The sequence below is a fragment of the Equus caballus genome, chromosome 16 (genome assembly GCF_041296265.1).
Source record: "Equus caballus isolate H_3958 breed thoroughbred chromosome 16, TB-T2T, whole genome shotgun sequence".
In the NCBI taxonomy this organism is placed as follows: Eukaryota; Metazoa; Chordata; class Mammalia; order Perissodactyla; family Equidae; genus Equus; species Equus caballus.
Window position 1 is genome coordinate 88,729,989 of NC_091699.1, and position 25,404 is coordinate 88,755,392.

Here is a 25,404-nt window from a genome sequence, read left to right on the forward strand (position 1 = left end):
TAGCCCTGCTCTCCTGGATTTTTGACAATGAGCTATTGTGTCAGCCCTTTTGTTCCTTTTTAAGTGATTTCTTCATAATATTAACACCTAGCTATGTACTCGTTTATTAAACAGTAAATGTGTGTTGATTTTGTTTTCTTAATCTTTGGTGCTTCAGGGGAGAATTGCTATGTGTAGCTGGGAGGGGAAACTCAAACTGACGAGTTAAAGTATTAACGCAATAAAAAAAACCCCAACCAACCCAGCAACCAAAAAAACATACCCTTTCACCTAGCTGGTGGTACTGGGTTGTGGAATTAAATTGATAAGTAAACAAGAAAGAATGAAATGATACAATCCACAGGTTGTAAGAGAAGAAAAGTCGATGGTATCTAGATAAGTCTATTTGGCCAGTAATGAGAAAAGAAGGAGGAGGAATTAGAACTGATGGGAAAATTCTTAGGTTACAAGCATTGAGTAGACAGCACAAGATACAAAATTATACACACACAGTTTATTCTGGACTAAGTTAAAATGGCTAAGAAAGCTAGGAAGGAAAAATGCCAACATATTAGCAGTTACCGCGGTTGCCTTTAGGCAGCAGGATTTTAAGTCTCAGTGTTCTGTTTTGTATTTACAAGCATACTACAAGAATTATGTTATTTTTATAAATAGAAAAAAAATAACGAAGTCAAAGCCATCACTGAAACCTTTTGGCAGATGGCTTTGATATCTGGGTTTTTAAACCCACAGGGGGAACTACACCAAACTCTCAAACCACAGAATGCCCCCTTGTTTGGGGCAGGGAGTGGGCAAAGCAGAGGCCAGAAGCACCGCAAGCAAAAGTCTCCTGGGTCCGTCCTCTGGTTCCGAGGAGCAGAGGCCGATGCAGCCCTGCTCAGGACTCTTCCACTTCACTGGTGTCACCGCAGCGAGCACGTGCTCTCTGGGTGGGCGCGCAGGGCAAAAGGAAAGAGGCGGAGATCGCCCAGCACTTCCGGTTGTCTCTGATGCAACTCCAAGCTAATGTACTTTTCCTGTATTTTAGCATCTACACCAGGTTTAAAGAAACAGACCTGCCAATAATTTAAGAGAACAAAGGCCCCTCTTGCCCCCCGCACCCCTCCCCAGCTGGCACCCTGGCTCCTCACAGCGCGCTCACCTGCAGCAATCAATTCCATTTCTAAGGAGACAGAGAGCAATTTATTCAGCTTCAATTTGCTGAGAGGAAAACTATTCTCTAATATTAATTCTTGAAGCAGATTCAAAAACAATTTTCGTTCCTTGCCAGGGTCTGGGGCTTTGAAAGATATTAATGTAGACAGTCTTTGAAATATTAGGAGTTGGCAGCCATTGTAAGGATCTTGAACTCAGCAAGGCATAAAAGGAAGTCTCAGGACAAAGTATATGTTATCTTCTGGGTCGAAATATAGATCAAGCTTCCAGCTTCCGGTGGGGTGAGGGGCCTGGGCCCTCGGGGAGCTGTGGACACCTACACACATAAAGTCTCATCTGTTCAGAGCAGATCTTCTCCAGAATAAGGATCGGGCTTATTTGAGGAGACATTTTATTTTAAAGTAGGTTGTTATATCTCTAGTTCTGAAATTCCCTCCGTGCAGTTTTACACAAATCCACAGAAATAGTTTGATAGCATCTTTCAGCACCCGTATTTCTCTTTCATGTGTTTTCATTTTTGTTTTTGCTTTTTACCATTTTTCACAGAGAGCGTGAAATGTATTCCGGCCTCTCCTCGTAGGCTTTACTGTGAGATTACGAAACTCTATCATTTTAACTAAACACATTAGCTGTATCAGAGCACAGGAGGCTGAACGCATGGCTAAAGTGTTTGACAGGTGACAAAGCTTGGCAGCTTATATTTTTTCATCATTAGAATTTTCTATCAGTTCAGGAGAGTAAGAATCAGGGAACATTATCACAAAGCTGAAGTAACTGGGTAAGTTTGATTCTTTTTGCATTTAATTGACTAGTGGTCTTGATGCCACACAGTATATACATTTAGCAATATTCCATCAGAATTTGTCAGCTCTCATATAAAAGAGACAATCCTATACACCCGCTGGGCCAGTCTATCTTTCATCTTGTCTTTCTAAAACAGAGATGTGCTCATGCCATTGCTTATAAACCTTAGCTGGCTCCTGACTGTTTGCCAGATAACAGCCAGACTGCTTAGCATGACATTCAAGACCCAAGACTCTCCAAGATTCAGCAACAGACCCACCTCTGAGGCTTAACCCTCCCCACCTCGACCATTCAGTAGTGGGGACAGAACCAACGGGCGGCAGGGGCCATAGATGAAACTGTTTTGCGAGGAGGTGGTCCAGGCAGAGCTGAAGGACAGGCTTAGCAGGAGAGGGAGTGGCACCTCATGTCAAGAGTTGGTTAGTGTGCACCTGCGACAAGGTGAGGGCAATGTCACCAGGCTGGACTAGGCTGTGGCACGGCCGAGGTTAACTGGCTGTAATGAACGTAGATCCCCAGGGTGTGGGAGCGGGAGGAGAAAGAAGAAGGTAAAACCAGAGAAGAGTGGAGAAAACCATTTCCTTCCTTTTCTTCCAGGAACCACTTCCATGGACAGGCTTTGCAAAAACCACACACACTCAAAGAAGGCAGGAGTTAATATTCCTCTTTCGAGCACTAACTTTGGACTCAGGTTCCTTGTGTTCAGCTCCCCGCCCCACCACCGCAGGCTCTGTGACCTCAGTCAGGTCTTTGCTTTTCTGTGCTTCCTTTTATCTCCACTGGTAAAATGGAGATAAGAATAGTACTCACCTCATAGAATTATTGGAAGAATTAAACAAATTAACTCGGGCGTCTGCACATACTGAGCCTTCTGTAAATCTTAATGATTATTATACAGATCTTCCTTGACTTACGATGGGGTTACATCCTGATAAGCCCATTGTAAGTTGAAAATATCATCAGTAGAAAATGCATTCCATACACCTAACCTACCAAACACCATAGCTCGGCCCAGCCTCCCCTAATCGTGCTCACAGGAGCCCACAGTTGGGCAAAGTCGTCCCACGCAAAGCCTGTTTTATAATACAGTGTTGAGTATCTCATGTAATTTACTGAACACTGTACTGAAAGTGACACACAGAAGGGTTGTACACTTCTGGGCCGTTACCCCTCGTGATCACGGGCCTGACTGGGAGCCGCGGGGGCTGCTGCTGCCCAGCATCACGACAGAGTGTCACACCCCAATATCACTAGCCTGGGAAAAGATCAAAACTCAGAATTCGAAGTTTGGTAGCTACTGAATGGGTATTGCTTTTGCACCATCGTAAAGTCAAAAAATTGTACATCAGGGACAATCTGTATTATTATGATGAATTTGGGCATATTTTTCTTTACACACTTAGGAAATAAGGAAGCATAGAAAGCAGAATTTCACTGCAGTGTCGTGAGTAGGGTGACCAACTGTCCCAGTTCTTGGCATTTTTTTCCGGTGGTGGGGCTGGAAGCCCTATATCCTGGGAGCCCCTCAGTGCTGAGCAAACCGGGACGGCTGGTTGCTCACCCTGCTAGTGAGTGTGAGAACTCTTTAGAGACAGAAATGCAGCTGCTTAGCAGCATGATATTAGTTGAATCACGAAATTGCTGCTTTTGTAGGCCGAAACCATCAAATAGCAGCAACTTCATATAGTCCAACCTAGTACAAGGTCTGAACACGGCTAGAAGGGGGCTAGGAGAGGAAGGGGCCCTCTGTGCATTAAATTTCCTCCAGATATTTTTGTCCCTGTAGCTCAAAAGAAAAGAAGGGCAACAATTGCTTCTTGAGCACTTACTACGTGCTGGCTGTTGGACCGTCTGATAAATCAGGAGTCTGTTATCTTTACTTTGATCTTCGTGATGCATGAGTCAGGAGAATCAACAACATGAAAAAAATGGAAAAGTGAAGCCAGCAAGAGCACTAACTCTAAAGAAAATGCAAAAAAGCCTGGAGGAGAACATGTGCATCTTAAAGATGAAGAGGAGATAGCAAGGGCCACCGAGGGAGGAGCCAGAGCTTCGGAGCAAAGTGCACTGACTCCAGCTGATCTAACTCGTCAGGTTCAGGGACCCAGACAAGCCCCTTGAGCAGGAATCAGAGCACCTCGTTTCCTGGTGGGAAATGCCTTTCTGGAAGGAAGTCAACATCTTATGGCCTCAACCACAACACCACCGAGATAGTGAAGAAAAACACAAATTAAATTTTTTTTTTATATAAAAACACAAGAGGGAAAAACAGTCCAAGTTCATTTTGGCTTTTGAAAAAGACCTAGAGGAGTTCTTAAGTCGTCTGAGGCATTTTGGCCCCATTTCTACTAAAACATTTTAATTGTTTTTGATCTGTAATCCTCTCCAGGGATTTGGGTAAGACAAGGGCATTATGAAGTTTTGTTTAGGAAATGTCATTCTGTGAAAGGATCTGCCAGGGGATTTGGGAAGAACCCAACATTGTTTTGCTGAATAGTTTTATATGTTGGGTGAACTGAATACATTAGAGCAGAGACTTAACTCTTGAGAAAACTGGAAGTAAATTTTAACAAGGAGAAGAACACAGGAGTCATGGCTTTCCATTCCAAGGACTCTGTGATGGATGAATGGTTACTGGCTTCTAGGGAGAGATCAAGAAGCCAATGTATTTTATAAAGTATTTTATATTCATATAAATTTATAAATTTATAGAGTATTATATAAAGTTGTTGATATATATATATTACAAAGTGAAGAATCGACAAACGGAAGATTAGAAAGATCAGACACTATATCTGATGCGCATTTCTAGTAAAATTCGCAAAAGAAAAGTCTGTCAAAGGTGTGCCCTGTGTGGATTCGAATTTCTGATGAGAGGAAAAGATGCCAGCCCCAGGACTCCAGGATGGAGGAGCGAGAATGAGAAAGCTGGAGTCCTGCTTGCCTGGGCTCTAACCTAACCATCACCTGTTCGAGAACCTGGCAAGGCAGCTGTAGCCTCGTTTAGGGTTTATGATTTACTGCATTTATCGAGTTTGTAACATGCACTGTGTGAGGAGAAGGAACGAATATCTGCCTTCGAGGAACTGAGAGAGTTGCAGCTAATTAACAAGATGCGGCTAATAAGCAAGTGAGTTATCATGGTTAGTCAAATATTCAAGTTATATTATCTGGTCAAGCCTTTTCCTCACTGACCAGATGGAAATGTGCCCACGCATTTTCTCAAGTCCATCAGAAATCTCGAAAACATTATCCAAATAGTTATTGCAATGTGCAGGAAAGGGAGCCAAGAATCAGACAGCCGTCTAAAGGGCAGACCTGGCCCCTCGCTGCTCTGTCAAGACGTGCATTTCTCACTACGTGTTTTCTGATCTAACCAGCTTCAGATCTGTAGTTACTGTATCCAAGTTCATTGAAAAATTGCCATGATGTCATCCAGGATTTGCCTATGTCAACCTATCTTCTTTCAGCATTTTAAATTTGATTTCATGAAATAAGATAATCTCATTACAGATCAGAAGCTTGAACTGCAAGATGTAATTATGAGTCCTAATTCTAGCACTCAGAAACAAAACAAAACAACCCAAACAAAACCTAACATGCATATTGTGTCACAAACACCGTAAAACCGAATATGTGAAAACTAATTTAATCCTCACAACAATGCTACTCACTCATCAACAGCTACTTGGTGAGTGCTATAGATTCTGGGGCCGTGAAGTAGAAACTAGCATTATGCCCGCTCATGAATGAACTTGATTCACCCCTCATGCCTCCTCTTCTGCATCCTGGTCTCACTCAGCTCTTGAGATTTTGAACGCTCTCTTGGCAACGAAAGCAAACCGCAGACCTCAAACTTTCTCTTAGTCTCTGCTCTGAACTCTCTAGAGCCCGCGGTGAATTGAGCTGAGTTTTACTTATTTGAGTCCTCCTTAAAAGAGAAGAAAGGGCACCTTTTCGTGTCCTTGGAGACGGGGATTCAGATGAGTGAATGAAGGAAATAAAACCATGAGCGGTCCCACAGTCCATCCTCCACTGGAAGTGGTACTAAACTAGGGAAGACGTAACGTGTGGGAGGCTTGTCTTAAAACTCTTTAGAAAAGAGGCAGTCTATGCAAACCTTCCTTTACTGGGTTCCTTCTCATGTCGTCTTTATAGCCTAATCTCTATAGAATACAATACATGGGTGTAAATCATGAGAAATGGTAGGAAAAGTAAGATCAAATGATCTAGGTACGTGTTACTCAGCACATACATGTGAGTCTCATTTTAATGAAGTGCGTCTATATCCTGGCCTGGAAAATCGCCCATGATGTAGTAAATTTAAAAAAGCTTAAAAAAATAGTAAAAGGTAAAAGAAAAGACTCTTCTGTGTAGGGAGACACCACAGGTGCACGAGCAGACCCAGGCCGAGAATCCAGGTTGCCCGTGTCCGTGCTTGTCCCCACCTGCCTCACTTCCCAGATGCCGAGGCTGTGTGAAGGCTGACACACCGGATAATTCAGTACTTGTGTTCTCTCACTTCTGGGAGGCATTGTGCCAGGCGTTGATAATTCAAAAAGTCACGGATACAACCTGTCAGAAGATGCTTTGAAAAGGACAAACGCACTGAAATCTGGAAAAATGCAGTACGTGAGGCTCAACAGATAGAAGCAGTCAGATATATGAGCGTACCATGTGCAAAACAGAAAAGTTGACCTTTGTTGTGTTACTGATGCATAACCATGAAAAACCCTCTACATCTTTAAATATCATAAATCTTTGAATCACTTGGAAGTAGAGGTATTCTAAAAATGCATCTGAGAGAGGGAGAAAAATAGTTCAAACGGACCATTGTAGGAAACGAGCCTGTCAAGGAAAGGTCTTTGTAGCTAAAGTGAGATGGCATTTCTTTGTTAATGAGGTGAACATTTATGAAGAGCTATTACGCATATTTAAAAAAATAATAATGTAGATCTCTTCTGTAATGTAATAAATGTCTGGGTTTAGTCCACCTAACCTATTGTCTAAAATATAATGCAATTTTTAACATAAGCATCTACAAATAAATTGAGTCATATATTGCAAATTGGGACAATTCACAAAGCTATAGCAAAGGCTTTTCTTATTAAAGATTTCATATGGTAAAAAGTGAATGTAATAACTACCTAGCCCAGATTTCACTTTAAAAAAAGCTCTGTTTATGAGAAGAAAGCCCATATTTTACACATTGAAAATTAATTCAGTTATCAGATGATAGTTTGAAATTGAATACCAGCTCATACTAATTAAAAGATGATAATGTTTCAAGAATCAGGTAAATCTGGAAGTCAAAGGAACACAAAAATTATTTACTGGTGCTTTTAAAAATTTGATAATAAATTCTAAAATGATTTTAAATGACATGTAACTTCTGTTTTGTGGCAGAGCCACAAATCAAATCATCTCTCGGTTCACCTAGGTCGAAGTTGGAAAGGTAAAGCTTGACGTGGCCACCACAAAGTCTGATAGTCCATGCTAACGGCTCTCTCCTGGAGCCCACTGCTTTGGGCACATCTCCTAGAGCCTTGGCACTGCTGCTCCCCAGGGTTGGGCAATGATGCTTTGCAGATGCAGGTGTTTTAGTGGGCAGAGCACTGGCTCTGTCAGGGCATTTGGGGATCCCAGACTCTTTTGGTTCACAGAGCTTGGATTTACTCCCAGAGAGTGGCAGCAGGACAGACCTAGGGGGCCTGGCACCCACCTGAGTCCTGTGTGCCGACCAGCAGGGTAGACTTAAGTGTTTCTTTATCGACCTTAATGGTTGCTTGGTTGGATGTTGGGAAACTGGTGGAAGAGTTGGGATGCTGGGGCAGAAAAATGTATTTAGGATAAATATGTTCAGTCTGGCTTGAGGCTTTCTTTGAACTGCAACCCCTACTTACGTCCTTAAGAAACCAGTGGTGCACCTAACATTTTACTTAAAGAAAAAGAAAAAGCTTAGAAAAGTCACTTTTTATGCTCTGTGGCATAAACTGAAACTTCTGAAACACTTTAAAATCAAGCATTGTCTTTTCAAATAGAATTCCTAGGTTGAGGCCTTTTAAAAAAGTGATAGAAAAAGTAACTTCAATTGCATAAATCATTACAATATTTGGGTGAACAATGGAAATAAACCATCTCTCTTTTAAAAGCAGATCTGAAGCATAAGTCCTTTAGGTTACTACTTAACTCATCATAACAAATCATAACCAAGGAAAACATTTAGGAAAGAATCAATCACTTAAAAGCACTTAAAAGTGCTGAGAAGGCACTTCTTGAAAAATATATATGCAAGTCAAAGTAAAATTAAGATATTGATGAACATATGGATTAGAGTAAATCTTTTTTCTTTTTAACATTGGCCCTGAGCTAACGTCTATTACCAATCTTTTTTTTTTTTTCTTCTCTTCTTCTTCTCAAAGCCCCCCAGTACATAGCTGTATATTCTAGTTGTTGGTCCTTCTGGTTCTGCTATGTGGGACTCCACCTCAGCATGGCTTGATGAGTAGTACTAGGTCCGTGCCCAGGATCCAAACTGGTGAAACCCTGGTCCACCCAAGCAGAGCATGCAAACTTAACCACTCAGCCACAGGGCCGGACCCTAGAGTAAGTCTTAAAGATAGCTTAAAACACTTTAGGGTTCTGTCATGAAAGTTGGGGTACTCTATCACAAAATCCCCTAGTACATACTATTTCTGAACAAAAAAATTCATGTTAAAATTAGAAACAGAGAGGTAGGTTCAATCCTGTTACTTTCTTCCAATGATGCCTGGGTGGTATATTTTCATGTCCAGTTGAACATTATCAATGAATTTACGTCCATTCTTTCTTGCTTAACTCTAAAAAGCGTTGTGTGACTTGGTTGAAATTAAGTACTAATATATGTTTTTGGAAACAGGCAGGATTTTCTTTATCTATTTCCAAGTAGTTGAATATGTTCCTTACAGTGATACGGGCTTTTGGAGTACTTACCATTCATGATACAAATGTATACCTTGTTGGGGAGGGATTCAGGGATTGGAATAAGGTGTTCTAAGGTGACAGCTCTTGACAATGTTAAAGAATCTAAAATCCCCAACACAAACATGTTCAATATTTGCACATGGATTATACCTTTAAACACACATTTGATTTATCTTTACACATTTACCCATTATATAGAAAACACCTCACTTTTCTTTTGCACAGTTCTGAAAAATTATCCAAGTGGACCTTAGCCATAGCTTCTGGGAAATAGACATGGCAAGTTTTATGCTAATTCGTCCTCAGTAGAGTACACTAATTAGAATCCCTGTCATTTAAGAAACACCAGTCTTCCTCAGCTGATGAAATTAGAGATTTGATTTCAGCCTCTCAAGAATTGAGAGTATGGACTCTAAGAAGACTTTATTTATTGGGGCTCCAAATAATTTTAGATGGAGAAAAAGTGGAAAAATTTCTCCTTCCTAGAATTATCTATTGTATGGGATGGTGTAGGTAAGTCTAGATTCATGTAGATCCCACACTTAGCAGCTTTCCAACTGTATTTCATGAAATTCATCGTAAGTAAATTACCACAGGAACCCAAACTGGAAGATGAGAGTTGAGCTGTGGGATACTTTAAGTCATTAACTAGAGATGGAGGAAAGCTAGCTAGGTGAGGTGGGGAGAAAACTGGACTTGGAACCTGTTCCCATTCCATTTTCCCCATTCGTGTCTAGTCGCTGTGTAATCCCAGGTCGATTACTTACCCTCTCCGTGTCCCAGTTTCCTCCTCAGTAAAATAGCCGCTAATAAGACCTAACTTACCGACTGTTGGCATGAAAATTAAAGGTATTCATTTTCACTAAACTGCTTTAGACAGTGATTGGCACCTACTAGCTATTCAATAGCCATTAATAAATCTGCATTCTACCAACTTAAAAATTAAAGAAGTGAAAGTAGATACCCCTAAATCACTCATTCTCAGTGAAGCGCCATTTTTTATGTAGTCTAACAGTTTTACATCCTGTGATTACTACAGTGAATCTTAAAGTGAAACCTCCATTTGTTTGCTTCAGATAGGTGAGCAAGTCACCCTGTAAGGGGGGCTGTCAGTTGTTTTTGGTTCGGACCGTGTGACTGCCTTCCCAGACCTGAGAACTGTGTAAATACTTATCTGGGTTATGTCTCCGAAACATCCTGCCTGCGAAGATAAAGGCCTGTATACAAACTGCCAAATCTCCGTGGCTCGAAGCCTCCACCTACGTCACACAGAATATAAAATCCTTTCCAGAGTTTCCTTTTCTCTTAAACATTTACGGGAATCCCAAAGGGAAGCTCTGTGAGTGACCTAATGTCTCCTAGGTCACTGGTGCTCAAGTGTGGCTGCACTTTAGAACCACCCAAGGAGTTTTACACAGTTCTGCTGCCCAGGCCACCTCAGAACCCCCGGGGGAGGCGCCAGGCCTTGAGATTTTGACAACTCCCTGGGAGATGCCAGTGCGCAGCCTGGTTGGAGAATCAGTGTCCCAACCCCCCCAGCATGTGGCTCCCACATAAAGTCCCTTGCACAGTTTGGCTCTGATCTATTGGATCAAACCCCTGCTCCCGCCAAACGACAGAACCTTAGTCCAGTCCTCCCCCTTCCAGTGTCTTCCTAGAGTCTCATCTTTGGCCACTCATTGGAATCCCTTGGTGAGAATTAAAATAAAATTGCAGCCCAGGCCCCACCACAGAGTAAATGAATCAGAACTCCTGGGCAGGGGGCCAGGCATCTGGGATTTGTAAAAGCTCGTCAGTGGTTCTGACATGCACCCAGGGTTGAGAATTTCTGCTCTGGGAGCTTCCAAGGGGAGGGAGCCAGGGCGGCACATATGATCAGAGTCTGGAACTTGCTATCCCTCAGCTGTGGCTGCCCACGTGGTTGCTTTGCTCAGCCATGGGGGTGCTGCCTGCACCAACCTGCTCTTGCTTTACGCTGAGCTGCTGGCCACGCTCTCCCCTGCTGCCCGCACTGTGCGGCCTGCTGCCTGCAAGCCTAGGACTGCCTCACTCCTCGGGGCATCCACTCTTTCTGCCACTGGCACCTTATTCTCCATTGCTGCCTGCCTCTTGGTCTCTGCCACTTCTCTCTCTCTCCATCCAGTAGGGGAGAACTTCATTTTCTTGTGTCCAGTTCTTTTAGGCAAGGTCCCTTAGTAGAGTTACTTGGAAACCTACTTAAATTCAAGTTTACTGCCCAACATTCTGGCAAGAGAGGAGGGTCCCAGCAGTGAAAGGATGCTGCTCCCACCCCTACCCCCCGCCCATTTGACCAACTAGTGCTCTCCTCCTCGGAGCGCAGGCAGGCTAGTAAGCAGGTGGGTTGGGAGGGCCACGTTTATCCTCATAGGGTCCTGCAAGAGGATGCTGACCCTCAGGCTGTACCAGATGCCTTCCCATTTATAGGAATTTCCCTCTTAAGGGGTTAGTTATTCCTCTCTGTATCTGCCTTCTTTCATTAACCCCCTTCTCACACATAATCATTACATGCCTGAATCCCAGTTACAAATAAAATTCAAGCTCTTTCCCTTGGGTTGCCTGGACCTCAGGCAAATCAGGAACTAGGGCTAGACACCTGTGTTAGTGCCTGGGAACATTCTGGAGCCTTTAATAGGGTGTTTTCTGCCAAGAACATAGGGAAGACCCTTAAGGAATGTTGTCACCTTACTCCACATGTATCTGAATCCTAGCAACAGTCCAGTCATTACACAAAACATTCAGTAGGGCCAAATGAGGAAGAAATGTTCCCTTAAAATCAGGCTACTTTTCCCTGGAAGGTTACATGGTCTCAAACTCTTTTAGTCTCTGATATACTGGATGAAGCAAAAGACTCCTGTAGCCCACCTGCTCCAACTTGGGTCTATAAAAGCAAGCCCCAAACCAAACAATACATTAGCACAAAGGGGGAGGATGGTGGTGTCTTCCCTAAAAGGGTCATGTAAATTATGATGTCAGAATTGAGTGCAGGCAGTGTCATAAAATTGAATCATTACCACACCAGCCGGCAGACCACCTTTTGAGAACACCTGCATAAGGACATAAAAAGTTAAGATATAGTTCACTTGTGGCCCTAGGGAAGACCCTGGGGGCTGCTTACAGAACTCCACCTTCGCCATCCAGAAACCGGCTGTGTCAGAACTTGCAATACTGAAACTCGCCTGTTCTTGCCCATGTGCTAGCTTCGGGCCCCTGTCTGCCTCTCTCTTTCTATTGGCCAAGAGGCCTTCCACCTTGGCCCTGTGCTGGAGGCTCTGGTGCTATTACCAGAGCACCATCTTCAGAAAGCAAAAGCACATCGGAAGGTGACAAGTGCTGAGGTGTGAAGTCATTGTCCTGGAAACCCAAAATAACGCTTTCTCCAGATCTGAGTCCCAGTGACCACGTTTTCACAGATCTCTGGGGAAGACAAGAGTTGTGTAAATTCAGTTACCTACAATGACTGAGAAAAGATTAGACATTCTTTCCCAACAGAAGAATTCTTTTATTTTCGCTAAGGTCTCTTTGCCCCTGTAGTTCGTCCTTGAAAGTTTAATTTGAATGCAGCAAGGCACAGTACAAAAAGGGAAGAGAAATACGTTTTCAAGCATAGTTTTTTAACAGCTTAGAACCAATGGAAAAATGCATCAGAAGCAGCTCGGTACCTGGGTGCTCACTGCTAAAGCAGGTCCATTATAAGTGACATTCTCTTCTCCCTCAAGAATAGATTGGTCACTACTGACTTCAATCAAGTTCTTTCTCAGTGTGACCCAGAGCAGTTGTATTAAGTGACTTTCCTAAAACCAAACTGTTATTCTCATTTATTAGATTTCCCTTTCAGGTACTTTATTCAGAGGTCTAGGTCACATGTCCACTGACGGGATTCTTTGGGTTGAGCTGTGCCTCCAGAAGCAATTCAATTTCTCTTCTGAAGGAATTGCACAAAGACTTAATGTTTTATTAAATCCATTTTCTGCATCTTTCAAGACCATCAAAAAAATGGCACCCTTAAATCTGGCAACATTCTTTAACAAACACAGATTCTGGCACACATATTCAGCCTTGATGTTTTCTGTGCTGCATCAATAAAATTTAATTATAATGAGTAGAAAAATTACAGTAATTTCCATTTATCACCCCAAAATGCCATTATGAGACTGAAGCCCTTCATACCTGCACCTATCAAGCAGGGTGATAAAACCGTAATGGGCTGTTCAAGGGGGTTATGCCATTGCCATCTTTAGAAATTTGAAGGTCATAATGAGCGCCCATCTGTCTTGAATGTCATCAAAGCAGGGACCAGGGCAGCTGATCTTTGAAATCCTATTCAGATAAATTTTCCCATTATGCATTGAATCAGACCCATACACAGAAGGACATGGATCATATGTATTGATATGGTGATAGTCAAACATTAACGATGGTAATTTTTTGTTTTCTGAAGGTGAAAGAAATAGAAAAAAAGAGAGTGAGACAGAGCAAAAGCGAGAGTGAGAGAGAGAGAGACAGTGCCATCTCTCTGAGGGGCTGAGGCTCCACATAGTGAAAAAGAATACAAAGCCATTATTTTGGGGAAAATGTAATAGAAAAAAATAAATTTTAGAGAATGCTGAGTGAGGTAGATATACTTTCCTGGGGTTTTGGAAGATGAGAAGGACAAAACTTAAGAGAAGACTTTGGAATCTTCTTGGTAAGCAATTCAAAGGTGAATTAACATGGGTTGCAAGGATGTTGCCTATGGGGTAGTGATAAAGATTGTCCTGGTAGGTGACTCTGATACAAAACTCTTTCTGATGGTGATGAAGAATCAGAATAAAACAGCAATAACAATACTCAAATACTCTTACATGTACACGGAACTTTGATGAATCCTGAAGAAAGAGAAAACCAACAACGGTAAAATGGAATAAAGTATCTGTCACAAGACAAAGAGGAGCACAGGATGAAAGAAGAGATACCACCATCACTTTGGTGGCAAAAGAAAAGCTCTTCTTTGTTATATTAAGCCCCTCTCCAGTCAGTGTTAAAGCTGAGACAAGAGGAGAAGGGCAAAGGGAAGGGTGGTCGGCAGCGGGGCAAGGCTACTGGGGTTCATGATCCTCCATTAGAGGGATAGGGAGGATGAGAAGCCCAGGGAGAGGAGGAAGAATGACAGCGACAAAAGGAGAAAGGGAGGGATCAGAGATAATAATAGTGCACTGAATAAATACACCCAAGTGCTGCTTCTTAAAATGATTGATATATTATGCAGTTTCATAAATTAAAAGAAAGGGAAATATATACACAATATCTTCTATAGGAAAGGTCTGTAATCAAATACATGAAAAAGACGTTAAAAAATAATAACAGATTATCATCTACAACTCTATTCTTTGTGTGACCTTCTTAACTTCTCTAAGGCTCGCAAAATCTGACTAAGAATAGTATTTACCTCATGGGTTTTTTGGTGAATGTTAATTGGGATAGTTGAAACGAAACATACATTTATAGTGCCTGGCATAATATAGTGTTCAATAATTGTTGTTACTAAAATTTTTGAAGATCTGGAGAGGATAGATGGTTTACTAGGAAAGTAAAGTTGACAGAAGTAGAAAACCTAAATATTCAACCACATAAGAAATTGAAACAATTATCACAAAATCACTTCCAAAAATGGTATCAGGCTTAGTTTTAAAAATGTTTTAAAATATGTCCACAATTCTTTATACTTCTCTTTTCAAGAGGTGGAGCTTAATTCCCTTCCCGTTGAGTATGGACTGGTCCTAGTGACTGGCTTCTAACAAACAGAAGATGGCAGAAACGACAGCGTGTGACTTCAGAGACTAGTTAATAAAGGCATTGCTGCTTTCTTCTTGCACTCTTTCTCTTTCTCTCTCTGGTTTCACTTGCTCTGGGGGAAAGTAAGCTTTCAAATCGTGAGGACACCCAAGCAGCCCTATGGAAGACACCCAGTGAAGAACTGAGGCCTTCTGCCAATGGCCATGGGAGTGAGCCATCTTGGAATGGATCCTCCAAGACTAGCCAAGTTTCAGACAGTCCAGCATTGGCCAACAGCTTGTCTGCAACCTCGTGAGAAATGCTGAGCCAGAATTATCCAGCTCAGCTGATGCTGCTGAACTTGGATCCCTCAAAAACTATGTGAAATAATAAAAGTTTGTTGTTTTAAGCTGTAAATATTGGGAAAATTTGTTACACAGCGATAGAAGACTAATACACGAAAGGTTGTTTCTCGAGGTGGGCACTGTGTATTTTAGCCTTCAGTGCATATCCCTCGAGCGCTCCTGTATTTCCAGGTCGCCCCTGGGCTGGAGAACTGACTCTGCCCTTCTAAGCCATCAAGCTTCCTTGGGCTTCAGTTTCCTCCCATAAAATTCTGGGCTTAACAGTTTATCTATATAGTCCCACCTTGCTCTGAACTTCTTGGATTTTATGACAAAATTTTCAACTGCAATTATATACTATGATAAACAAACATAGATGTGTGGTTAAGAGAGTAGCTAAGATTCGATCGCAAAGTTATTGTACAATTATAGCTTTATCAGAGAAAAAATTTTAAAGGAAAAATTTTCAAGGGAAAGCACAGTTCATGTCTTTCTTAGCTTTATTTCTCTCCGCGCCCCTGTACCTGGCATATAGGAGGTACCTACTAGTGAGAGTGCTGAATGGTCATTTGTGGCCCCGACTATAATGTACAGTGGTGGTGGAGTAAGGCTTTCTAACTAGGGCTTCACAGACAATAATTCTTTCTGGGCACTGAAATTACAGGGTGTTCTTGTCATGATGCGGGAGCTCCACTCTCATTAGCATTTAAAAGAGAACGCTTATTAGCTGAACTACTAAATGTCCTTTATACTATATAATGAGTTTCATTGAAAAGAATCACTAGCTTAGCTAAGGAGAAATTTAAACGCTTTGCCATCATTTATAAATTCAACCCTTCTAGAATGATATTTTTAAAGGTACTTTGAATGAAGGGAAGAAGAAAAGTGGTAGAAATCTTGACAAAAGAAATGTAATTAGACTAAAAAAAAAAGGCAATTCTATGCTTTATGAAGATATCTTTGATCTTACTTCTCAGAAACCAGGGGCATTGTTACCCACGACATTCTCTCTCCACTGTGCCTCGGAACAGGTAACTGGGATGGAATGTGCCTGCTTTTGTTGAAAATGATGGAGAAAAATTGCACAAAACCATAATCAAAAAACACTGTAATGCAAATCGATAAGGCAGGGGCACACTGCGGGAAACTCACACAAGTAATGGAATTGTACTGGATCTTTCTTTCAATATCTCAGGATTACCCTAGACATTTGCTTTATGCATTCAACTCATTACAGTTAAATTAATGCATCATATCAGAATTAAATAAACCATTAATTAGCATATATTGTTTTCCCTCTCTATTTTTTATCTTGGAATGTTAATGGTCATAACTCATTCATTCATTCACTTATTTATAAATTCAACAAGAATTTAATGAACTCCTAAGTTCAAGGCAAAACCAAATGGTAAATTTCCACTAACTTTTCATATAGACCACAACATCCTAAGAGGTTAATCAGGACAAAAGTATGTCTAGAGCCACAGAAGGTTAAGGTAAATTTAAATGTTACATATGTTAGTAGTTGATCAAAAGGAAGTGTGGTCAGCAGTGAGATTGGTGTCATGGATTGATGTCATTTCCTCCGTGATGCTACCTTCATTATCTTTTCAGGGCACAGATCTGATTATTATCATCAGCCCTATGCCTAAAAGCCTTAAGCAATTATTAGCCTTATAGGATACAGTTCTTCTAAATGTAGCACAGTGAGATACTAAAAGGCCCACCTGAACTCACCTCTCCATTTTAATTCTCAGTTCTCTCCCACATTCCTCCCTTTCCTGCTCTCCAGCCTATACCAGCAGCCCCAACGCACTCCTACCTACTTCCTCAAGGCTACCTGGGCCCCAGGCACAATGCACTACATGTTTGTTTCTGGGACTTGTCAAGCTCTTTCTGAATTTTATCCTTTTGCAGACTCCTTTCTCTTTGTTTTCATCCTCCATGAAATCTACATGATAATCTCCTAATAATCCTTACACCCAACTCTAAAACACCCAACCCACCATCAGCTTCCCATGAACACCTTGCCTCCAGAAAGCCACTCAGTCCTCTGGCTCCCATGACACACTGAACATCCTTCTTTGTTAGCATTTGCCACATGGGGTCGTTGTTTGTGCATGTGTGTGCACCTGTGTGTGTGTCCCCTACCATATTAGGAGCTCCTAAAGCCTTTGTCTCCGCGACTTCTATATGGCATCTGCCATGCAACCATGTGGTACTTAGTCCACACTCAGTCCGTGCTTGAATCGAAAAGCTGGAAAGCCCTTCTGCTGGACCCGGAGACTGAGAGGTAGCAAGGCAAGCTCTGTACTCTCCACCCCAAGGATGCGGGCAGTCTTAGCAAAGCCTTGCAACCACTCACCTGGGAGCAGAGGGTTTTTCCAGGAAGAAGCATCCACCTCGCATACTTTTCACCCCAGTATGAACTAGGGCTTTTGTTTCTGATCCCCTCATCTTTGGATTTGATTTGGCAATTTATTAAAATGTTCTACTCAATGATTTATCCTCCAGATCAATGGCAAACTCTGATCCCTCCTCTCATCTCCACGCATTGCAGTCTGTGAGCAAGTCATCCCTGCCCAATTCTAGTTTGGGAGAAGGAACTAGATCCATTTCTTATGCTCTGTGTCAAATCACAGAATATTAGGTTTAGAGCACAATCCTTAAAACCCAGTCATATTGTTCGATCATTCATTTTACAAATGAGAAAAGTGGTGCTCACAGATGTTTAATTATGCAAGGCCCCACTCTTAGTCATAGAGACGAGGGGCAAACCTCAGCTTTCTGGTCTCTCAGTCAAGTGTTTTTTTCTACCATATCATCTGGCCTCTCCCACCTTTCAGATCTTTTTCTTGAATTTTCTAGCAAAGTCACGCACAGTACATCATTTGGCTCCCATTGTCATTTCTCTATCGGAAATTTAAATTTGGATTGGCATTGCTGCTCTTCCACTCAATGGTGATAAACACTCAAAATGTCATCTGAGGGAAATGGAAATAAAATAAGCATCTGGAAAGAATGTGCTGTAATAACAATGTCATTGTTTGCCCAAAAATGCTAGACAAAGAATCTGGCTTTTCAAAATTAAATGCATGAAAATATCTATGTCCGTATCAAGCTGTATTTTAGTAAAAAATTAAAACGCAGTGAAATTGGCAGATTTTCAAAGATGATAGAATTAAATATAAGATAAATGACTAATTATCTGAATTAGCTGAAAGTATAATAAAGATAGCTAAACACTCATTCATTCATTCATTCATCCATCCATCCATGCCAAGTTTACTGAATAAATGATGTTAAGCCCTACAATTGCTACTATACCATCTATTAGTGAAAGAATGTTTAGTAAAAGGCAAAATCATTTGAACTACAAAGTCCAAAAACCTAAGTTCAACATTTGCCTCTGCCGCTTAGAAGCCTTGGCAAACCCTCTAACACACGGTCTTGTTTTTCTTTTTTTCGTATTATTCCCTGAATCAACATAAAAGAGTACTGTTATTTCTCCCACCTTAAAAATAAAAAGTTTTTCTTTGGCCTCACATCTCCCTCCAGCTATCATCTCATTTTTTTGCTCCCCATTTATAGCAAAACGCCTTTGAAAGACTTGTCTATACACACAGTTCCCTATTCCTTTCCTTCCATTCTCTCTTGAACCCATTATAATCAGGTCTTTACCCTGGCACTCCACCAATACGGTTCTTACCAGTGTCATCAACGATGTTCATGCTCTTCCTCTTACTTGACTCCTCAGCAGTATTCGGCATAAGTCATCATGCTCCTTCTTCATTTGACTTCCAGGGCACCATACATTCTTGGTTTTTCTTCTCCCTATTGGCTACTACCTCCCATTCTGCTTTGGTTTTTGGATCTCTCTTCCATTACTGCCTTAGAGATCTTGTCCAGTCTCATGTTTTCAATATCATCTCTATGCTGATACCTCCCAGAATTTTAATTCCAGCCTACACCTCTCTCCTGAACTCCAGAAGTCTTTATGCCCAACTGGCTACTCAACAGTTCCACATTATTGACTAATACACATCCCAGATGTAACAAGTCAAGACTCGGTTCCTGATGGTCCCCCGAACCTGCAATCTTGCAGTCTTCTCCAGCTAATGAATGGCTCCTCCATTTTTGGAAAATTTAAGTCAATCATGCCATGCCTGTATTTAAAAGCCTTCAGTGTTTTTCCACCTTGTTCAGGCTCTCCATGACCCCTCTTTTGTCACTCCTCTGATATTGTCTCTCCTACTCTCCTCTAGGCCACTCCGCCTCACCCACCCTGGTGACCCTGCCCCAGGGGGCCATTGTATCTGTTGTTCCCAGTTTCTGGACAGCTCTACCCCAAGTGCCCGCACAGCCCCCTCTCTCACTTCTTTCACGTATCACTTTCTTATTGAGCCTTTCCTGGCCACCCGATCTAAAACTGCGAACTTGCCTTCCCATACACATACTCCTAGCTCCCTTTCCTGCTTTATTACTGGCCTTAGGACTTACCATAAGCTCACTATATATTCAGCTTATTGATTTTGATTGCTATAAAGCACCTCTCCTAGAAATTGTTTTTTGTTCCCTCTTGTATCCCAGCACCTTGAACAGTGGCTGGCACAAAGCAGGCTCTCAAAAAATATTAGTTGATGAATGAAGGTAATCAGTGCTGGAAGAAGACTTGCCTCTCAGGAGGAAAGTAAGCAGAAAGTAAACGAGATAAGTACATTGTACATGTTAACGCATAATAAATGTTAATTATTTAAATTAATATTATATGCCATGTGTATCTGTTGGAAGGAGTTTTTGGGTGGGAACTGCAGGAAGGGAAGGAGAAATTCTAGTTAAAAGGGATGGTATGGAAGTACATGGTTTTGGAAGTCAGCTTCAAGCAAGGTAAAGACAGCTGAGGGAAACACCCTGGAGTCTGGCCCAGATTGCCAGCTCCCAAGGCCTGCCTAGGGGTGAGGGCAGCAGGGAGCAGGGCTTGGGAGGCAGGCTGGGACTTGTGTCAGTGGGGTCATGGGGTCTGCCTGCAGTCTCTGGATGGTTCGGCGTGAGACCTCTAGGCTCACAGACTGCTGTATGCTGAGGTCCCTCGCGAGTATCTCTAGCAATCCTTAGTGTCTGGGGCAACAGTCAGGGCTTCCAGCTTCTGTTTGTCTCTAGGGCTAGAGGCACACACCCTAAAGCAAGCAAACGGCTGATCCACGGAAGGGATTGCTGCGTACGTTTGTATTCTCTTCAGTAGAGGGCTCTGCCATCACAACGTTCCTCATGGTGGGTCACAGCTCCAGGCTGTCTCTGTAATGCTGCTTTGTGCCTAACACGTAGTGATGCTACATGTTTCTAATGGGTTGGAGTGAAAATCAATTCACCTACATCTGGATGGTCATTATGAGTTGCAAAATATATTTTAAAGTGAAAATGCAATTTCAAAAAGGCACTCACTCTCGAAGTTATGAAGGATATAGAAGTCTCAAAGGTCTTTGCATTCAGATGTAGTTATTTGATTAGCTGGCATAGGCACAGTTCATGAATAAAACTCCTCTATAAATCATATCACCTTTGGATTTTATAACACTAAGTTGATTTTCATGGATTTTCCTAAACTTCGCTAATTGACTTTCTTTATTCCCGCTAAATGGTCCTGGGGACAGAGGCAAAGAGGTTGTGTAGCTGCTACTTCTCCTGTTGACAGTGAACACAACCAAGGAGATGCAGAGGAAGACAGGCGTTCAGCAACGCTGTGTCGTCAGATGATGCTGTCCAAACTTTTCCCAGAGAGGGAATAGCGGCAACCTCTAGCCCTGCCTCATCTTTCTTTACAGTTTGTAATGGGTTTCCCATGTGGAGTTTGAACTTTGTTTGCCACGGTGGTGCAGGTGGGGCCAAGGATCTCTGACCTGTGGAGTCAATTAAAGGGCTTGATCTCATTTGCTTCAAAGTGGTGACCTCTGACCCTACACGCTGGAGTGGGGAATGTGTGTGCATATGTGCACACATATATGCATGCATGTATAAACATGTACACATGCTACATGTGCATATATTATGAGATAAAAAATAAATGGAAAATGATAGACCCTGAAAGAAAAGAAGCAAGGAAAGGTACGAGAAGGGGAGGGAATTAGCGTTCTTTAAGCCCCTGCTATGAACCAGGCACCAAGGAGAGAAGGCAACGGGGGGAACAAAGATGAAGGGATGCAATTATCTGGATGTTACAGAATGAACGTGTAAAAATCTCCTTCCTTAAAGGAGACTACTGTAAAAAGGATGCTGGCAGCCCGTCAGGGAATGCTCATCAAGCCATTTGGAGGAGAACAGAGGCTGTGGGGCACTGATTTTGGCTTTGTCTCCCTGAGGTGCTGAGCGCCTGTCACGCCATGAGATGAGTTATCTTTGAAGTTCTGCTGAGCAGTCTAGATGGCATGACTAAAAGTGCAAGTCCCTAAACAGAGTTCAGCTTCCCAGAATATAAATGCTCGGAGAACCAGACGAGGTCAGGAAAAACTAGCTCAAGATATTTCCCTTTAAAACCTAGAGAATGCTAGTGTTCTCCATAATTAAAAGGATCCCAGAAGACTATGCATTGGAGGTTTCTAGGTATTGGTATCAGCTTTTTTTGTTCATTTTTTTAAATCTGGGGGGATCCTTAAAATTTCCGTGATTGCGTCTTGTGATTCCTCTGAGGGCAGAGGGAAAGGGTGACGTTGCAGAGTCCCTAAGTAGGTGGGCAGTAGGTTTAGGTCTAGCTCATCTTGGGACATGACAAACAGAGAAGGATGAAAACAATAGCTGTTTGGGAGAGCTTTAAGCTAAGTCTTCAAAATCTTTAGGAAATTCCTGGCCAATTACAGGTTTTGCTTAGATGTCGCTTTGGTTTTCTCCACTCCTTCTGCCCCAATATCACATCAGATGTCCTCAGCATCATTTGGTGTATTGTAGGAGCCTCTCTACCTCCATTTGCATCTGGGGGTAGATTACAATCATTTGGTCCAAGTCTTCATCATTCTCTGCATCCATGATCCTTCCCATATAACTTTGCAGTGCTCTCCCACTGTGTGCTGGTGACCCACTCAGCAACTTGACCTTGGTCTCTGCCACGTGATATTCTTTGGCTAATAGGATGTTTGGGAAATATGATACAAGCAGATGCTAGAAATGCACGTGCACACTGGGCCTTGTTCTTCTGCCAGAAGATGAATGACAGACACATGGGACTGGCTAAGGTCGTCCAGTCAAGCGTACCCTTGAATAGAGCTCAGCAAACTCACAGACATGTGAGTCAGCCCAGTCGAGACATCAGAGCCACCCAGATCGACCTAGCTCAAAAGTGTTGAACACTGCAGATGTGTGATAAATGAATGTTTATTATTGGATTCCACCAGGGTTGTGTGGTTGTTTGTTACACAGCAAAAGCTAACTGATACAAGTACCATTTGATCCATGCTCCTCTTGTCTTGCGGAGTGATATTTCTAAAATGAAACTCCAATTATCCTAAAATTACTCTGCCTAAGCCACTTCAGTGACTTCTGTTATGGGCTGAATTGTACCCCACCAAATTCATATGCTGAAACATGAGGTACCCCCCAGTACCTCAGAATGAGACCTTATTTGGAAATAGGGTTATTGAAAATGTAATTAGTTGAGATGAGGTCATACTGGAGTAGAGTAGTTTTCTAATTTAATATGACTGGTATCCTTATAAAAAGGAGAAATTTGGAGACAGGCACACTCACAGGGAGAAAGCCATGTGAACATGAAGACAGAGATTAGGATGGTGTGTCTACAAGCCAAAGGACACCAGGAATTGCTGGACAACCACCAGAAGCTAAGAAGAGGAAGAGAAAAGATTCTCCCTCAGAGCCTCAGAAGGAACGAATCCTGGTGACCCCTTCATCTCAGACTTCTAGCCTCTAGACCTGGGAGACCATACATTTCTGTTGTTTAAGCCACTCCCTATTACCTTGAGGATAAAGTCTAAACTCCTTCACAAGATGTGGAAGTCCCTTCATAAGCTGCTCTCTGGCTTATCTGTGGTCGCATCCCTTACTGCATCCCACTAGCTTTAGCTTTGGCCCATTCACTAACCACCCAGAACAGTTTACCTGCTTCAGAGCTTTTGTCATGCTGCACCCCTGGCCTCGAATGCCCTCCCTGCTACCTTCCCATCCCCCACTAGACCCCACATCTTTACCTAATTAACTTCTATCCATGTTTCAAGCTCCAGATTGGGCTACCATCTCTGGAAATTTTCTCTTTACCTTCCAATCCCAACTATGGAAGGATGCCCTATTGAATTCTCCCCAAACAACCTTTACAGCTATTTCCATCACAGTACTTATCACACTGTGGATAATGAATTGTTCATAACACATCTTTATCCTCATCCACAGACTTGATAATGACCTTCTTGAAGACAAGGTCATATACTATCTGTCCTTTTATTCCTAGTACCTAGCACAGTGCTTGGCACAGAGTGGCTGTGCAGCAAATGTTTGTGGAAGGAATCTATGTGTACATGTGCAAATGTGCAAACAGCTGTGTTCTTGGCATATGGGAGATACCCTCTGCTTGTGTGACAACTGGCAGCTGAGTTTACTTGGAAGCGAAAGCACCCAATTAAAGACCAAACACTACTTTCTATTCTTCTTCATTTCCTTCTCTCTATATAGCTACCCAATCTTACATGCTTTATAATGCTTTCAGATGTAACTGACTGTGAACTATTACCGACTGTGGACCTTTCATCTTCAAGACCGGTAGTCTATGTTCCACATTTCTCAGGAGGGAGAGACTATTATAACTATATTTTTGCTTACCAAGAGAATTGTTAATGGTTATCCTGAAGAAAAAAAAAAATCTATAAATATCCAATCTATAATGAAGCCTTAAGCTTACTTTCTTCCTTTACTAACGAAATTCTTTCTGAGTGCACCACCAGAATTGCTACATAAACATTACACTGAGAGAAGAGACCAAGCCTGCAGTGAGTTCTTTCTGTTACCTGTTTAGTCCTCATTTTGGAATCCAACGACAGATTGTTGTAGGTATAATGTGCCTGTGTGACTCCACAGAAGAGAACAGCGACTATCCCTGAAATTCAAAAACACACCGGTCAAAACCAGGCTTCTTTCCCATTAAAGTCAAAGGGTAGGGCTATCCTAGCAAAAAATGGACTTGGTGTCAGCAGAGTTAAAACCGCTAATAGGGGCCGGCTCCGTGGCCGAGTGGTTAAGTTCACACGCTCTGCTGCGGTGGCCCAGGGTTCGGATCCTGGTGCGGACATGGCACCGCTCGTCAGGCAACGTTGAGGTGGCATCCCACATCCCACAACTAGAAGGACCTGCAGCTAAGATATACAGCTATGTACTGGGGGGTTTGGGGAGATAAAGCAGAAAAAAAAAAAAGGAAGATTTGCAACGTTTGTTAGCCCAAGTGCCGATCTTTAAAAGAAAAATCCGCTAATAATTGCCAAGATAATAAAACCTGGGTATACCTTGTCACTTGCTTTAAATGCGGGTCTTGTAGGATTAAACCTAAAGGAAAGCATTAAGAAGCAGATTCTTCCAGGGGATAAAGGATTCCCTGGTCACGAGTTAGGAAAGTCATACTTGGAAAGAGGAGAGCAAAAGACTGTACAGTCAGCTCTGGGTTTCTCGTACCACTGCAGACGACGTTGCTGCATTTTATACTAAACGCTGGCCTACACGCTCAGACAGTCTCTTTCCACTGTGTACCTTGAGGAGCCTGAAGAAGTTCCTGCCATACCATAATTTAGCATTAAAAACCATGAGTCATAAACCTAAGACATCTACAAGGTCTTGTTGCCTCCGCCAAGGCTCCTACTTGCCAAATGAGAGAGAAAGGTCCTTGTTTGCCTCAGGCCTCCTTGGCAAAGCTGGGGGCTTTTTCTTTCTGCTGTTGAATAATTAACGAACACATCCGAGGCACACATTCCTTGCAGGTAAGCTGGTCTGCTCTTGTGGGCTTCCTACCTGCAGTGGGCCCTCAGCTGCTTCTTGGCTGGCTGCAGGATTTATTTCTTAAACCATCATTATACCCAGCTTTAAATGCCACGTGAGGCCACACATAGATGCAGCCTGGGGACAGAGGAGCAGCAACCACAGGTAAAATGAGTTATTTGTCCCTGAGCTCTGTTATTCTCTGTGCAATTGCCCCTGAACTGGGGTGGGGAAGTGGTGGGGTTGCATTCTACTTTGGATTAAAGATTTGATTAATTATGGGAAATTGGGCATAGAGTAGGGCTTTGGGAAAAACACAAGACGTAAGTATTCCTCAACTCAAACCAAGGGGATTGAATTGAATTTTAAGCAGCAGAATCTTTCCAACTAAAAACACTCATAAATT

At 42.3% G+C, this 25,404-nt stretch overlaps 1 protein-coding gene across 4 annotated transcripts in view; it reads right to left on the minus strand.

Moving 5' to 3' along the window:
* SLC9A9 (solute carrier family 9 member A9) overlaps nucleotides 1-25,404 on the minus strand; it is a 510,485-nt gene that overhangs the window by 226,354 nt on the left and 258,727 nt on the right. For all 4 annotated transcript variants that reach the window (XR_011426649.1, XR_002800813.2, NM_001434675.1 and 1 more), the window contains 1 exon segment: nucleotides 24,041-24,129. Coding sequence is in view for 2 of the 4 variants with exons in the window: in NM_001434675.1 (NP_001421604.1) it covers nucleotides 24,041-24,129 (89 nt within the window). In the remaining 2 variants the exon portion in view is untranslated.